The sequence below is a fragment of the Danio rerio genome, chromosome 8 (assembly GCF_052040795.2).
Source record: "Danio rerio strain M-AB ecotype USA chromosome 8, GRCz13ab, whole genome shotgun sequence".
Taxonomy (NCBI): Eukaryota; Metazoa; Chordata; class Actinopteri; order Cypriniformes; family Danionidae; genus Danio; species Danio rerio.
Genome location: NC_141028.1, coordinates 56,774,253 through 56,792,434, shown reverse-complemented (window position 1 = coordinate 56,792,434; position 18,182 = coordinate 56,774,253). Strand labels below are relative to the sequence as shown.

Genomic DNA, 18,182 nt, shown 5'->3' with positions numbered 1-18,182 from the left:
TCATCATAGGAGCTTGTGTATTATCACTGCAAAGTTTACTAGCTGTTTTAAAAATGTAGAAAAGGATTGGTTTAATGTGAATCTTATGCTTAAATGTCTATATTTGGGACTATAAAGGATTTTGGTGACCCCTTGCAAAAAGTTTTCATTGGTGAAGATTAACCACAGCTAAAACAATACAGCTAAAACGCCGTCTTTCAGATGTGACGTTAAACCAAGGTTCCCAAGGACTGTCTGTGGTCGTTAAAAATACAAGGATGTCCTTCATAAAAGAGTAGGGGTTTAACCCTGGCGTCCTGGCCTAATAAGCCCACTGACCTCTGTCCATCCCATATCATAATTGGCTTCATCACTCTGTCTCCTCTAAACCAATCAGCTGGTGTGTGGTGTGCGGTCTGGCGCAATATGGCTGCCGTCCAGGTGGATGCTGCACACTGGTGGCAGATGAGGAGCTTCCCCTTAAAAATATGTAAAGCGCTTTGAGTGCCCAGAAAAGCGCTATATAAATGTTAGGAATCTTTAGAAATGACAAATGGGTATCACAACGCAAGATTCAATAATCTGTCATAACCAAAAATTCATAGTGTAATCTGAACAGGGCTTTAGAAAGAAACAAACACATCACTCTGAGTTAAACATGAACTACAAGACTGAAATAGAAAGTGGAATGAACTATCACATAATCTTATCATATTTTAACACCAAATTAATATCTGTTAACACTAGTAAATGGCAAACTTTCAGTAAATGCTGTAAAAATGTTAGTTCAGGTTAAGTTGATACATTAATTAAATCTTATTTTAAAGCATGACGATTTGTTATGTATTAAATTCAGGTGAAATGCCATTAATTCATATTGAAAGTGTTACAGAAATGAGAATACAAAAATTTGAATGGAAGTTTTACACATATTTGTTTATTTACAGTTGAAGTCATTAAAAGGCTTAATTAGGCAAGTTAGGGTAGTTAGTGTTTTGACTCAAGGTATCTCAGTGTGGTATGGAAACAGCTCAAACCAGGACCGCAAAGCACTTCAAAGAGTTGTGCGTTTAGCTGAGCGCATCTCAGGGTCTGCTTTCCCCTCCTTGCAGGACATCTATATTAAACGCTGTAAGAATAGAGCTGTTCAAATCTGTAAGGACTTAAACCATCCTGACAATTATCTATTCACTTTGCTTCCATCTAGAAAACGTTTCCGTAGCTTGATGGCAAAAACTGAGAGACTTAGGAGGAGTTTCTTTCCCCAGGCCATCAGGCTGCTAAATTCTTACCCGGTGTTACACATTACGTGATTTTTTCGTATTTATCATTGTAGTAGTCATATTCATAAGTACATCATATTGCTGCTATTCTTATTACCTTGTATAATTTTTTGCACATCTTTTTTTTGCACACTTTTTTTTTTTCTTTTTCCTTAATATTTAATTTTTGTTTATCTATACTTGCACTATCTCTGGAGCGGACCTGACCTAAATTTCACTGCTGGTCATACTTTGTATAACTATGTATGTGACAAATAAACTTGACTTGATTTGATTAGGCAAGTCATTGTATAGCAGTGGTTTGTTCTGTAGACAATCGAAAACAAACATTGCTTAAGGGGGCTAATAATTTTGACCGTAAAATAGTTGTGAAAAAGTTAAAAACTGTTTTTATTCTAGCTGAAATAAAACAATAAGACTTTCTTATTCTTATATAAAAAAATATTATCAGAAATACTGTGAAAATTTGCTAGCTCTGTTAAACATCATTTGGGAAATATTTGAAAAAATTCACAGAAAGGCTAATCATTTTAACTTTTTAAGTATATATAAGGTATAATGCCATTGCAAATCATGAAACTGAATTATCCTGCGGATAGGCTGCTTTTGGAGAATCGAATTGCATTATTATTCTTTAAAGTGCTATCATCATGTTTAATAATTTGCTGTATTTGACCAGGCTATGGACAGGAAGGTTATGGACAGGACCAGTATGCCAGCTCTCAGGGTGGATATCAGCCTGACTACGGCCAGCAGGGTGGATATGAAGGCGGTGGATACAATCAAGGAGTGTATGGTCAGGGAGAGCCCACGTCCTTCTCCAACGAGATGTGAATCCGGCCTGCAGGCTGAAGCTCTGCACTGGTATGTGACATTCTGTTTTTTTGTCTACTTTGATGGCAAACAATGCGGCACAAATATCATCTGATGCCATATCATCTGTCTTGCATATCTCCATGACTATCTTGTGGGCCGTGTGCAGTGTCCTGTGCATTTTACATACCTGTCAACATTGGGATGTGAAAATAACAAATTGCAAAATTGTCCTATCCACCTTTGTTGTTGTGTTTAGGGGGTTCACATGAATGGTGCGACCCATATTTACATTAGCAAAAAGCCCACCTCCAGCAGCGCAGGGGGTGTTGGAATGTTCTAAGGGGTGTTTGTGTCTAAAAAGTACACAGCACTCAGGAATAGCTTTTAAAAAAGAGCTTCCTCTTTCATGTTGCGATAAAATAAAACAGTTTTCATGCCAACTTGCTACTGTAAACAAGAGTTTTTCTCTAGCGACAGACGCTAGAGGTCATGGTCTTTAGTCTCATCATTAGAACAACCAACTCTCATGCAAAGAATCACCAGTTCGATCCCACCTCAGACCAGATTGGGTGCAGTAGGACAGATGGGTTACATGTGGGGGCTCGTCCGGGATAGGAATGAGGTTTAGGGGGATGAGTATAACAGAAGCTAGCTAGCGAAGTGCTATGCAGGTAAACCTCACTCCTCTGGCCTCAAAAGTTGCTCTAGCAACAGATCCTAGAGGTCATGGTCTTTAGCCTCCTTGTCAGAGCAACCGACTCCCATGCAAAGAATCACCAGTTCGATCCTACCTCGAGCCAGATTGGGTGCAGTAGGACAGATGGGTTACACGTGGGGGCTCGTCCGGGATAGGAGTGAGGTTAAGGGGGATGAGTATAACAGAGGCTAGCTAGCGAAGTGCTACGCAGGTAAACCTCACTCCTCTGATCTCTAAAGTTGCTCTAGCAACAGATGCTAGAGGTCATGGTCTTTAGTCTCATCATTAGAACAACCAACTCTCATGCAAAGAATCACCAGTTCGATCCCACCTCAGACCAGAGTGGTTGCAGTAGGACAGATGGGTTACACGTGGGGGCTCGTCTGGGATAGGAGTGAGGTTTAGGGGGATGAGTATAATAGAGGCTAGCTAGCGAAGTGCTATGCAGGTAAACCTCACTCCTCTGATCTCTAAAGTTGCTCTAGCAACAGATGCTAGAGGTCATGGTCTTTAGCCTCCTTGTTAGAGCAACCGACTCCCATGCAAAGAATCACCAGTTCGATCCTACCTCGAGCCAGATTGGGTGCAGTAGGACAGATGGGTTACACGTGGGGGCTCGTCCGGGATAGGAGTGAGGTTTAGGGGGATGAGTATAACAGAGGCTAGCTAGTGAAGTGCTATGCAGGTAAACCTCACTCCTCTGGCCTCTAAAGTTGCTCTAGCAACAGATGCTAGAGGTCATGGTCTTTAGCCTCCTTGTTAGAGCAACCGACTCCCATGCAAAGAATCACCAGTTCGATCCTACCTCGAGCCAGATTGGGTGCAGTAGGACAGATGGGTTACACGTGGGGGCTCGTCCGGGATAGGAGTGAGGTTTAGGGGAATGAGTATAACAGAGGCTAGCTAGCGAAGTGCTACGCAGGTAAACCTCACTCCTCTGATCTCTAAAGTTGCTCTAGCAACAGATGCTAGAGGTCATGGTCTTTAGCCTCCTGGTTAAACCACCAACTCTCATGCAAAGAATCACCAGTTCGATCCCACCTCAGACCAGAGTGGTTGCAATAGGACAGATGGGTTACACGTGGGGGCTCGTCCGGGATAGGAGTGAGGTTAAGGGGGATGAGTATAACAGAGGCTAGCTAGCGAAGTGCTATGCAGGTAAACCTCACTCCTCTGGCCTCTAAAGTTGCTCTAGCGACAGACGCTAGAGGTCATGGTCTTTAGCCTCCTTGTTAGAGCAACCGACTCCCATGCAAAGAATCACCAGTTCGATCCTACCTCGAGCCAGATTGGGTGCAGTAGGACAGATGGGTTACATGTGGGGGCTCGTCCGGGATAGGAGTGAGGTTAAGGGGGATGAGTATAACAGAGGCTAGCTAGCGAAGTGCTATGCAGGTAAACCTCACTCCTCTGGCCTCTAAAGTTGCTCTAGCGACAGACGCTAGAGGTCATGGTCTTTAGCCTCCTTGTTAGAGCAACCAACTCCCATGAAAAGAATCACCAGTTCGATCCTACCTCGAGCCAGATTGGGTGCAGTAGGACAGATGGGTTACATGTGGGGGCTCGTCCGGGATAGGAGTGAGGTTAAGGGGGATGAGTATAACAGAGGCTAGCTAGCGAAGTGCTATGCAGGTAAACCTCACTCCTCTGGCCTCTAAAGTTGCTCTAGCGACAGACGCTAGAGGTCATGGTCTTTAGCCTCCTTGTTAGAGCAACCGACTCCCATGAAAAGAATCACCAGTTCGATCCTACCTCAGACCAGATTGGGTGCAGTAGGACCGGTGGGTTAGACATGTAAAATGAATGCTATTATATTGTTTTTCTATTTTTTTTTTACAGGTCGCAGCAGGAGGACGGTCACATGATCAGCAAGCAGAAAATCTATTATTTGTTTCCGCTCTCTTCAGTGGGTTTAAAGGGAAGGGGAGGGAGGGAGTAAAGCACAAATATTAGCAGGGCTCCTAATAGCATCATAACCACAGGGAAACGCGTTGGACTCAGGAGGAAGTGACACCCATCAAATCCAGATCATACATCCTATAATGATGAGGAATAAACTTGAATATTCTACCAAAAAAAAACAAACAAAAAAAATGAATGAAACTTATGATGTATATGTTACATACAGGGAGCTGTTTAAATGAATTCTATATAAATATTATAATATAATTATAAATATTATAGTAATATTATACTGAATGTGTTTGTCTGTGTGGTGTAAATATGAACTATATTTCAATAGGTATATACTGTATCGTGAATTGGAACTGTCGCTTTTTATTTCGTGATGTCACTCGTGGTTATTTTCCGTATCTTAACATTATACCAACGTTATCGTTCCACCCACAGTAACAAACCTGACCTTAAACCTTGTATGTTTGTGTGTGTGTGTGTTTCCTTTTTTTTATTTGTGTGAAGCATTCGGGTTTGTGAGAACACAAAGTAGTTAAGTCAGTAGTCTTAGATGAATCTGCTAGGGAGAGAAAAGAATGGAAAGGTCTCAAAATGTGAACAAATTATGGCTTAGAGATTTATGTTTTGGGTTTAAACGTTATCATATGAAGCACATGTGTATTATCGATGCTTGTAGGACATACTGTATAGTGAACACTTAGTCATGGGTGCTCCAGTATTTGATGTTTTTTTTTCCAGTGCTGTGAAACACCACTGATGCTCTTATTCAGACATGAGTGTGAATGATCCCTTTATAATCTTGGTGTGTTTTTTTTTTTTTTTTGTTCGCACTGAAAAGAGTGTTTTAATGCAGTCTCTCTGCCTTTACATGAAGGTCCAGACTGCTTTCTTTCTCTCCCTTATTATATCATCTGATAATGCAAAATAAAGTCATGTTAGAGAACGACGTGTGTGCACGTTAATGATCCGGTGTGATTGTTTTTGATGGTGCTTTTAAGGTTTTTAAAAGGTCAGCATGATCAAGAATTGACCGAGACTTTGATTTCAGTATGTTGATGTACTTCCAGCTGAAATGGAATATTAAGTAGGGGGCGGGGCTTTCTTTTTGCGCATCATTGCCTCAGAGCAAATCATAGATTCATTCATTCATTTTCTTTTCAGCTTAGTGCTTTTATTAATCTGGGGTCACCACAGTGGAATGAACCGACAACTTATTCAGAATATGTTTTTTTTTTTTTCAGCGGATGCCCTTCCAGCTGTGACCCATCTCTGGGAAACATCCTTACACACTTATTCAACTCATACACTACAAACAGTTTTAGCTTTCCCAATTCACCTGTACCGCATGTCTTTGGGCTGTGAGTGAAACCGGAGCACCCGAAGGAAACCCAGGCAAACATAGGGAGAACATGCAGACTTCACACAGAAAAGGCCAACTGACCCAGCCGAGGCTCGAACCAGTGACCTTCTTGCTGTGAGGCGACAGCACTACCTACTGCGCCACCGCCTCGCCCTGTTTGAGGGTGGGGTTAGCTAACCTCACTCCACTGTGGCGACCCCAGATTAATAAAGGTATTAAGCAGAAAAGAAAATGAATGAATGAAGTTCCAAGTTAAAGGCTTTACTCTGATTTTTTTTTTTAAAGTAAAGTAACTAAATGTGTTTTACTGTGTAGAAAAAAATTGATTACAATAATGATATGTTTTGGATCAAGCTTAAACATCTAGAATTCTCTAGGAACGTAAACAGGAAAGAAGAAGCATGCTAATGCCTTTTAAGACCAGAAGAGGGAGACATAGTAAATTATGTATCGTAAATGAAAATTTAATGTTACACCTAAATGTCTAGACAAAGTTGTAGTTTGTTTAAATTATAGATACTAATTTTTAATTGTATTTACTTATTTATTTAATTTGATTTGGCATGTGTTTACATTTAAAATTACAATTTAGTTTTGTTATTTGACAAAATAAATAATAAAAAAAAATATTTTACAAAGAAATTTGCAGTACACTACCTGACAAAAGTCTGAATGAATATTGTGTCTGACTCCATCATGAGCTTGGAGGACTGCATCCATACATCTCTGACATGACTCAAATCACTTATTAATAAAGTCATCTGGAATGACAAAGAAAGCGTTCCTGCAGGACTCCCAGAGTTCATCAAGATCCTTTGGATTTTTCAATGCCTCCTCCTTCATCTTACCCAGACATGCTCAATAATGTTCATGTCTGGTGACTGGGCTGGCCAATCCTGGAGCACCTTGACCTTCTTTGCTTTCAGGAGCTTTGATGTGGAGGCTGAAGTATGAGAAGGAGCGCTATCCTGCTGGAGAGTTTGCCCTCTTGTGTGGTTTGTAATGTAATGGGCAGCACAAATGTCTTGACACCTCAGGCTGTTGATGTTGCCATCCACTCTGCAGATCTCTCGCACTCCACCATACTGAATATAACCCCAAACCATGATTTTTCACCTTCACCAAACTGATTTGTGTGAGAATTTCGGGTCCATTCTGGTTCCAAATTAGGTCTTCGGCAGTATTTGTGATGATTGGGATGCAGTTCAACAGATGATTCATGGGAAAAAGTCTACCTTCAGCCACTTTTCCAAATGATCAATCTGAAGTCAAGTTATTACTTGTTCCTCATACAACTGGGATACACGACAAGACTTTTGTCAGGTAGTGTATATGAGAAATAGTAAATTGACTCATTTCTACAGAATATTCTCTCTTTGTGTTAAAATAAATTGTAGAAAATTTATATAACTCACTAAATAAAAATGTTAAAAATTAAAAAATAAATAGACATAAACTGGCTGCATCAGGGGTGTGCATTATTTTACACTATAATTGTTTAACTGTATAATTACAGCAATTTTACACTGTGTATAATTAGAGCAATTTTGCATTGTGTTACAGATTAATTAGCCACAACATTATCTATCCAGAAACGGACAAAATTTTTGATGTCTTAAGATTTCGTCGTAGTATAAGTGTGTTTTACTGGTCTCCTGAGACAGAAAGTTGTGGTTTCCTGTTGGTGCCTTTCTGCATATGGCAGCACATGTGTTATGATCACTCACTTGTGTTGCCAAAACAAGGCCCCTCAGTTTGTGTGTGCGTGCGTGTGTGTGTGTGTGTGTGTGTGTGTGTGTGTGTCTGCCCAGTGAACCGGTAGGAAAAGTCATCAAAAGTGCCTTAAAGTTCTTATGGCACAGAATATTTCCACACTGCCACTTCAAATTAAACTGTTAACCGTATAGTTTCCATGAGATCTCCGTCTCTCTCTCTCCTGTCAGTGTCGATATACTGCCTGCAGATCAGGGGAAAGAAACCCATTCCAGATGGCAAGCATTAACAGTACGTTTCCCCATCAAAACCATTTTGTCGTAACTCCTCATAGATTATTTTCATTGTGCTGTTATTAAAAAGTATAATACACATAAACACATCAGCAAAAATGTCTGTTACTGATATAATTCACTTTTAAAATGCTTATTTACTTGAATCAATGGCTCTATGAACATCCACAGAACATTCCAGATGAACAAAAGGTTCTTTATAGTGAAAAGTATTATTATTATTATTATTATCATCATCATCATCATTATTATTATTATTATTATTGTCAATATTATCATTATTATTATTATTATCAATTTTATTATTATTATTATCATTATTATTATTATTATTACCAATTTTATTATCAATATTGTTATTATTATTATCAATATTATTATATCCAATTTTATTATTATTATCAATATTGTTATTATTATTATCAATATTATTATTATTATTACCAATTTTATTATTATTATCAATATTGTCATTATTATTATCATCATTATTATTACCAATTTTATTATTATTATCAATATTGTTATTATTATTATAAATATTATTATTATTATTATTATTATCATCATCATTATTATTATTAATATTATGATGATGATGATTATTATTATTATTATTATTATTATTATTATTATTATTATTAGAGTTTAACAATTTTACTTGAATGGGGACATGGTGGCCCAGTGGTTAGCACTGTCGCCTCACGGCAAGAAGGTCGCTAGTTTGGGACCCGACTGGGTCTGTTGGCATTTCTGTGCTGAGTTTTCATGTTCTCCCTGTGTTGGCATCGGTTTCCTTCGGGTGCTCCGGTTTCACCCACAGTCCAAAGACATGCGCTATAGGTGAATTGAATAAACAAAAGTGGCCGTAGGGTATGTGTGTGAATGATTGTGTATGGGTGTTTCCCAGTACTGGGTTGCAGCTGGACGGGCATCCACTACAGTACATTAAACATATGCTGGATAAGTTGACGGTTCATTTTGCTGTGGCGACCCCTGATTAATAAAGGGACTAAGCCGAACAAGAATGAATGAATGAATAACATTTAAAAACTGTGACATGCATTTGACATGTCATGATAATAATAAAAGTTATTATAAATAATATAAATTATTATTATTATATCATGTTTATAACCATATCATGTGAATATGTTTACATTGTGGGGTGAATTATACATTTAACATGATTATAAACATGGTCATTTGGTATAATAATCATGTTTATTACCATTTTAAGGGGATAATTCACTCAAAATGAAAATTTACTCACCCTCAATTTGTTATAAACCTTTATGAGTTTCTTTTTTTCTTTTTTTTTTTAACACAAACAAATATAGTTTGAAGAAAGCTGAAAACCTGTAACCGTTGACTTCCATATTAGCTAAAACATACTCTGGAATTCAATGCAGGTTTTTAGCATTCTTCTAAACATCTTCTTTTGCGTTCAGAAGAAAGGTGAACTATCCTTTTAAGTTTGTAAATGTATAATAATAGCTCTATATACATATACAGCTGAGGTCAGAATTATTTGCCCACCGGATTATTAGCCCCCTTTTTATTTTTTTCTTCAATTTCTGTTCAACTTCAACACATTTCTAAACATAATAGTTTTAATAACTCATTTCTAATAACAGATTTATTTTATCTTTGCCATGGTGACAGTAAATAATATTTGACTTGATATTTTTCAAGACACTTCTATACAGCTTAAAGTGTAATTTAAAGGCTTAACTAGGTTGATTAGGTTAACTAGGCAGGTTAGGGTAATTAGGCAAGTTATTGTATAACGATGGTTTATTCTGTAGACTATCGGAAAAAAAGTACCTTAAAAAGGCTAATAATTTTGTCCCTAAAATGTTTTAAAAAAAATCAAAACTGCTTTTATTCTAGCCGAAATAAAACAAATAAGACTTTCTCCAGAAGAAAAAAATACTATCAGACATACTGTGAAAATTTCCTTGCTCTGTTAAACATCATTTGAGAAATATTTAAAAAAGAAAATAAAAATGCAAAGGGGGCTAATAATTCTGATTTCAACTGTATATATATATATATATATATATATATATATATATATATATATATATATATATATATATATATATATATATATATATATATATATCTATATTCTTGGAGTTACATTGTGTTGTTTAATTGTCCCTTTATTTATTTATTTATTTATTTATTTATTTATTTATTTATTGAGCAGTTTATAACATGTAGGTATCAAGGAAACTTGCCTTTCATTTTGCAGCTAATTAACCCCCTCTTATAAAATTCTCTTTGTATGAGTGTAAACAGTGAATACATTTTGATTTTGAGATAATTATCCCCTCAAAATGATAATGACATGATTATTTGGTATAATAATAATTATTAATGTTATAAATAGTATAAATTATTTTTAATTTTTTTTTCAAAATCAAAATGTATTCACTGTTTATTCCCCCTCGATCGAGTTGTTTTAAACCTTTATGAGTTTCTTTCTTCTGTCAAACACAAAATTTGTTTGAAGAAAGCTTAAATTGCTCTATATTAGGAGAAACAAATACCATAGAAGTCAATGGTAATAGGTTTTTAGCTTTTTTGTAAATATCTTTTTTGTGTGTGTTCAGCAGAAGAAAGACAATAAAACAGGTTTATAACAAATTAAGGGAAAGTAAATGAAGTCTGTTAACGTATAATAAATATCTATAAATATATATATATATTTCATTTTGTACCTAATATAACTTCCTCAAAATTCGCGTTGTAAAAAAAGGCGTCTTTCAAAGACAGCTCAGCACTGTTCTGCTGAATGAGAAAGTTCCACCACTCGCAGCCATGCTTTTACTGGCTGTGTTTTAAACCGTAGTACGCTGCCTGCCTAGGCGACACTTCTTGAAACTTGTTGCGTCGAAATGCCGTCATAATTTTGTCTATGTAGGCAGCTCACGTGTTATTATTAGACACAGAGCAGTGGCCGCTCTCTAGTGGTTTAACGCAGCTTCCCAGCTTCTCTGTGATTTACCCTCAAGACAGCGCATAGTATACAAAGCCAACGCCCCACACACTCACACTTTCCCCTCGCAGTGTTCACTAGTGCTCTGCGCGCTCCAGCGACACACGTCCAGGAAATTCATGAAGCAACCGAACTCGGCGTAGGAGTTAACGGATTTAGTACATAACTACGCTTTCATTGTCTTTCACCAGAAGAAGTCTTTTAATTTGTGAACGTTTGCTGAAAAGGACACCCAGAAAGCGCTATTTATTAGGAAACATTTGCAGAATGGCAGAAACTGAAGGAAGTCCGTTTGGAGGCTGTTTGGAGAAACTGATGAACTATGCGCGGACTCGAAAGGGGACGATACTGGCCGCCGAAATAGTAAGTTTTCAACACGTCGGTGTATTTTATTTAGCCTTTATTTCATTTTGTGAGGCGTCTGATAGTCACGCAGAGCTAAACAAAATACTGGCGTGACATTATGAACGGTTGCTATGGAGACTCACTCGGTGAATAAAAATAATTCGCCCATGTTGATTTACATTAACACACTTGAGTTGCGGAGAACTTAAAGGAATTTATTTATTAATTGAAGCATAGATATGAGATATTGCTTTCATGTTACCAAGCAGGCACAAACCCAGCAAACACTTTTGTGTTTAATAGACGTCTAACGTTAATATACATCTAAATTGAGACCACTTGGCTAAAACAAGGCTAAACTTGGGCTGTGAGTGAAAATCTAATAGACATAGCCCAAAACTAGTCTTCTCGTCACATAGACATCTTAACGTTAGACAGACTGTATATGTGCTGTCATTCATTTCTGTTTATTTGATGACTAGTTGTGGCCTATTCTTTGACGTCTATCAGATTTTCACTGACAACCTAAATATAGCCAATGTTTAGACGTCTATCAGATATCTATTAGACATAATTTAAAAACAAAAAAAGCTTGCTGGACCATCATAATGTTATTATGAGGTTAGATTTAGGTAGGATTACCACTTTTAATACAAAAAATAAGGGACGCATACTGCAGCGGTTGCCACATCCACAATCACAGGCCCAATAGCATGCCAGTTGTGGTAAATCACAACAACAGCAAAAATGTTTTCAGGAAAGTGTGAAAACTTGGACATTAAAATAAACTGTCTTTTATTGAAATCTGTGTAAACATATGCAGTCAGTCTTTCTCTTTTACAACTCTGCAGCACTGATATAGCTGATGTTATGTTTAATAGTGTGGTACACCTGTGTTAACTAAACCTAGAGGAGAGGAGAAAATACTAATGAACCTAATTTTAAAGGGCCATGAAACCCCCTCGTTTCAGCAGGGTGTTTTCACACCTCTACTTTGGAAAAAGTCAGAAAAGTGGGCGTGTCCAGGTCTGTTTAGGGGGGAGTGTCGGAGGAACTAAAGTGGGATGGTGTGGGAGTGTCTATTTGGGCACGCTCGAGTTTCAGAGTCAAAATACACACACACAAACACACACGGGAGAAAGTAATGGTGTTTACATGGACATCTGTAGTCGAATTATTTGCCAAATTATTAAATGGTGGACTTTAACTGCAGTTTGGCTCTTTCATTCAGGGAATTCATTTATGCCCCTCGCGACAAACGAGATATTTTATTCGGGGAACTGATCTAAGCGTGTATTTTTCATGCAATGTTTGATACCGCACGGCGAATGAGAGAAAAAAAACCCTCCACATTTCCCGGAAACTTGGATGCACACAGCAGGTAGCGTCAGAAAGCCGCGAGTGTTATTCCGGCCACAAAATGCGGTGAAAACCCTACACGAGGTTAAAGTTTGGTTGTAGTGCTAACATGTTTACACTCGGTGCAATAGTTAACTTAGTTCGATACGAACAAACTGAATAAACAAAGAGCACTGGTCGCTCACTTACCAAATCTGTAGAGACAGGACAATCACCAGCAACTAGAGCCGCGTCTTTATTAAGAGGAGACTACAAGCGAATCCGGATCTCAGCGTTTGCAGATGAGAACACCTCTCAGGTAAACAATGTTCCTCCTTAGACACGTAAGTTATTGTTGTCGAGTGTCGCGTACACTGTTAATCCACACGTGACTCCAGCTGAGCTCTCACAGAGAAAAAATGAAAATGAAACTGAACTGCAGCAAACTATAAAAGCAACACTTCACGCTTGTTTTGCCAACACAACGTGGCGTCTCTGTCGTCTAAACACTGTGACAGTAATGAATATTAATGAAGTTGCACAATAGAGCGCGCTGATTGGTTTGATTCAAGCCTTACTCATGCATTAATGCATCACACTGTAAGATGTAATAAGACACACTCTGGCTCAGACGTACAGTCTGCACGCTGGAATACACGCTATTATGTCATAATAAAAATTCGCTTCAAACCGGAAGTACGAATTTGCTTGAAATAACGCAAAAACAACCAATTTACACTTTTTAGTGAAATAAAGGTATCCTAATAGTGTTTTTAGCAGTGTGGGACACATATACGACTGTTAACAGCTCAAAAAATGCGGTTTGGTGTTTCGTGACCCTTTAAAGAGTGGTATTGATAACAGATTTGGGCTAAAATATTTGTCATTATTTGCAGCAACAACTATTCAAACATTCAAACAGCACACAAATAAACTAGATACAAACATTAGCTAGTAAAGTTTTCGCCTATTTCTATTTTAAAAATATGGAAAGTTGCAATTTACTAGCTTAATTTCCTTACATGAGCATTATGTTGTTTATTAATGTATTAAATATAATTTTTCATGTAGTAACTTAATGCTTATGTGCCTGGCTTAACCTTAAACAAATTATAATAGAGCGAAAGTGAAAGTTAATAATGAGGAGGCTCATCTCCCATTCGCGTGCTGTAGATGCTCTGTTTAACTGTTTTCTTGCTAGTGAAATGCTCAGTTTTTCCACTTACTCTTACTTTACATCATGTAAAGAGCAAATGCGCTTATGGCGCGACACAACTGACTCTTAAAGGGAACGGGAGATGAGACGCTGATTGGTTTATTCTCAAAACACACCTATAATAACTCATTGTATACCTATGAGTCCCTGACATCCTACAACAGAGTGTGTAATACAACTTCAAAGTTTGAGCATAGATCTCATCATTTCCTCTTTGAAGACTAGAAATAGATTTGAAGAAAGTGCCAGAAGTTTCTCCAAATACTTACTCATGCAGCTGTATCTTGTATGGTAGCTACAATACGACTTTCAGTTGTACAAAACCCCCATTACGGGCCCATTTGAAACTTCACACTCACACACAACACAAGTGTGTGTGTGTGTTTTGGGGAGGAGGTGGCATGGAATGCAGACCATGTGCTTGATGGTGTGTGTGAGGTCAGAGTGCATGAGGGTTCACCCAATCTGCTGGAGAGCCAGGCTGCTGTACTCTATCAGTCATCACATGCCTCAGTCTTCAGAAAGCAGAAGTTGTGGATGATGACTAAAGACAAAGAAACCTGACAAGCAAAATGAATGTTACGTAACAGGCTTTGAATACCAGAGAACCAAAAGTAAATCACTTAGTTTTGTGTTGTTCCTTAGGGCATACTCACGCTATGCTACCCGAACCGTGTTCAGGCCCGTTTCCTGGATCATTTGAGAAGTGTGAGTGCTCTGAATCGGGCTTAGGCATGGTTCACTTGGCCGACCCTGACCCGGTTGGAAGAGGTGTGCCTGAGCACGGTTCACTTGGGCTTTGGTACGCTTGTGTGTGTGCAAAACGTGCCTGAACCCAAAAATGAAGACGAGAGGTGACTTTTAAGGGACTGTTTGATTTGGATTAATTAATCATTCTTACTGTTCAATGAACGCAAATTGACGTAGTTTAGTAAAGACGCAAACCCCTCACTGCACAACAGCTGCACCTTCAGCAAACCTCCTAATTCCTGCAGCACGAGGACTTTATGATTGTTTATGAGCGTCAAAAGGGGCTGATCTGTTCGGCGAAATATTTGACTGCGTCACCGCATATCACAACTTAAACAATTTAACTAAAGAAAACTCAGCTGGGCTGAGCGAAAGCGCTTACTGAACAGGGCACCATCGATGACGTAAGCATGCCCAGGCCTGAATGTAAGGGCCTACTCACACTATGCCATCCGTACCGTGCCCAGGCCCGTTTCCCGGATCGTTTGAGAAGTGTGAGTGTGCTGAATCAGGCTCAAGCACGGTTCACTTGACCGGCCCTGGCCTGGTTGGAAGAGGTGTGCCTGAGCGCGGTACACTTGGGCTTTGGCGCGGTACGCTTGTGTGTGAGTGCAAAACGCGCCAAAGCCCGAAACTGAAAGCGAGACGTGACTTTTAAGAGACTGTTTCATATGGATTTATTAATAATTCTTACTGTTCAGTGAACGCAAACTGCCGTAGGTTATTAAAGACGCAAACCCCTCACTGCACGACAGCTGCGCGCCTTCAGCAGACCTCCTCATTCCTGCAGCACGAGAGCATTATGATTGTTTATGAGTGCCAAAAGTGGCGGATCTGTTCGGCGAAATATCTGACTGCGTGTTCCCGCATCCCTAAGGACAGTTTGGCGAAATATTTGATGGCATATCAAACGACTGAAACAATATAACTAGAGAAATCTCCACTGTGCTGCTGAGCGAGAGAGCGCTTCTCACTGAACAGCGCAGCAGCGATGACGTAAGCGTGCCGAAGCCCGTTTGTGGTGTGAGCGCGGGCCGTCGGGGGAGACGGGAGGGGGGACAAGCGGGCTTTGGCCCGATTCGAGGCAGCTGTACCTAGTGTGAGTACGGCCTAATATATGTGCGGGCAGTCAGGGGGAGACGGGAGGGGGACAAGGGCGCTTTGGCTCGGTTCAAGGCAACTGTACATAGTGTGAGTACGCCCTTAGACCTTATCTTTCATGTAAGGTTGGGCATGGCCTTTGTAACTTGAAGGGTCAGATCACTCAAAAATGAAAATGATGTTAATTACGCTCATGTCATTCTAGAGCTGCACAGTTAATTGTAAAAAGATCGCCATCTCGATTCAACCCCCTAGAATTTAGCATTACTACGATTCTGTCAATCATATTTTCAATTTCAGGAGAGAAGCAAATGCGGCCGCACAAGTCTTCACATTGTTTTACATACGTTGTTCAGCTATGTGCCCACCTCCAAATGGTGTTGAAAAAGTCACATGCTGTATTTATAAGATATAATTCACCAAAAAAAAGTAATTTCTTCATGTAATGATTTATTTGCGACCGCAAAATCACACGTGACGTGAGCTGACCGTCAGCTGTTACCACAGAGAGTCGGTGGCTGTCCTCGGCGCCCGACCACGACTCAGGACACTGTTCATATTTCTGCCGCACCACAGAGCGCCATCTGAATAGTTTCATTTTAAATAGCATGTGAATGTGCGTGCCTGGTGTGCGTTACTATCAACTGTCATGTGCGCGATGTGTTGCGATCCGCTGTGTGACGCCCTGTCTTCTACATTCAGACACATTCATATGTTATGTTTTACCTTGCATAACAATTATGGAAGCAACAATTAAAGATTTTAGTTGTACGATTATATAGCCTGAAGAATAATCACTATTATTACGTCTAATGTAAATCTAAGCTTTATATTAGGTAAGTATTTAAATTAACTGTTGTTATCATTTGCGTTCATACATGCATAATCATTTTAATAATGTGTAATAATTCGTCTAACATATCTTTTGTTTACATTGCACTGAAAGCCACGCACAACTCTCACGGCTACGGCGTGAGATGTTTTCTACTCGGTGCGTCTGCGCGCATATTGGCATATATTCTATTATTCGATTATATTCGCTGCTATAGTTAATCCAGTGTGCATGCGTATTAGCTTTGGTGTATAAGCTCGGAACTTTAGCGCACAGCTGGCATAACTTTGTTTAGGTGCAGCAGTTTCGTTCTGTGCAACAAAAACATGACATTGAGAAGCCTTTACGATTAAGTATCCGAATGTTTTTGGCTGCTTCCGCCTCTCGCTTAATGTCAGGTGACTCACGCTTTGCACAGTGACGCACGTCACTACATAACTATAGCGGCCGTTTATTGACTGAACTAAATTTATTTTTGAAGTCTTGGTCACACTTTTCGGAGGGCCAGAACAAATTGCCGCGGGGGCCAAATTTGGACCGCGGGCCACCAATTGAAAATAGTCAGACCTTACTGTCCTAATTAAATAATTAAAAATCAAGACATGATCATATTTTATTTTGGTAAAATAAGCATAATCTAGAGGCCTTTGCCTTTCATATAAGCCACTTCTGACACCAAGTGATCAACTAGAAGTCAAGGTATTATTTGTTGTTCCTAAAACTTGAATAAACGACAAGACTTTTTTAGGTAGTGTATAATGAATTTAATTAGAATAGAAACGTAAAGATTTGGAATAACCCAGATGTAAACAAAATGCAGAAATATGCAATATATGGACAACTTAAAGAAAGTAAAATGACCCAAATTTAAGTCAACTTGAAGAATTACAAGGAATATTAAAAAGGAAAAAATAAACAAATATAGACCAGTTATTAGTTTTAGTTTAATTTTTGGAAGAAGTTTACCTTTAAACGTTTGAAACATGAGCTGAGAGATAGAGAGAACGATCCATAAGTTGACCATGTTTTTTGCATGCAAGACAAAAGATTGTAAGAGACCTGCATCATAAACCATCCTGGCTCTATCATATGTTATGCTCTAATGAAGCTATCCTGAGTTCACCACATTTTACAAGCTCAACTTCCTGCGTCTTGTTTAAATGGACAGAAATGGACTTTAAATGAATTTTTAAAAGTGAAAATGACCCCATCAACTACTCTCCCTTATGTGAGTTTAAACATTAATGAGTTTCTGTTGAACACAAAAGAAGATATTTTGAAGAATGCTGACCCACTGACTTCTATAAAACTGTGGATGTCAGTGCAACAAGCAATTTTCAAAATCACTTCTTTTGTGTTCAACTTTAAATAAGGTTTGAACAAGTGAAGGGCGAGTACAAGATGACAGAATTGACAATTTTTTGGGTGAACTCTCACTTTAAATAGACGTATATACAGGCTATGCTGTTAATCTGAATTTGTTGCATTGTTTATCTGGAAATCAAAAGCCTTCTTTAAGATGCCGTCGAGTAACTAAA

The 18,182-nt window shown here is 38.7% G+C and overlaps 2 protein-coding genes across 7 annotated transcripts in view; both read left to right on the top strand.

The window, feature by feature from the left end:
• sypb (synaptophysin b) overlaps nt 1-5,632 on the top strand; it is a 28,995-nt gene extending 23,363 nt beyond the window's left edge. The window contains exons 7-9 of one of the 2 annotated variants that reach the window (XR_015496995.1): nt 1,942-2,564; nt 3,276-4,249; nt 4,566-4,806. Coding sequence is in view for 1 of the 2 variants with exons in the window: in NM_001030242.3 (NP_001025413.2) it covers nt 1,942-2,096 (155 nt within the window). In the remaining variant the exon portion in view is untranslated. 2 annotated transcript variants of the gene reach the window in all.
• A 5,477-nt stretch (nt 5,633-11,109) lies between these two features.
• The window catches only part of plp2b (proteolipid protein 2b), a 34,358-nt gene continuing 27,285 nt past the window's right edge, over nt 11,110-18,182 (top strand). For 4 of the 5 annotated variants that reach the window (XR_015497348.1, XR_015497350.1, XR_015497349.1 and 1 more), the window contains exon 1: nt 11,111-11,425. Coding sequence is in view for 2 of the 5 variants with exons in the window: in XM_087264004.1 (XP_087120130.1) it covers nt 11,330-11,425 (96 nt within the window). In the remaining 3 variants the exon portion in view is untranslated. 5 annotated transcript variants of the gene reach the window in all.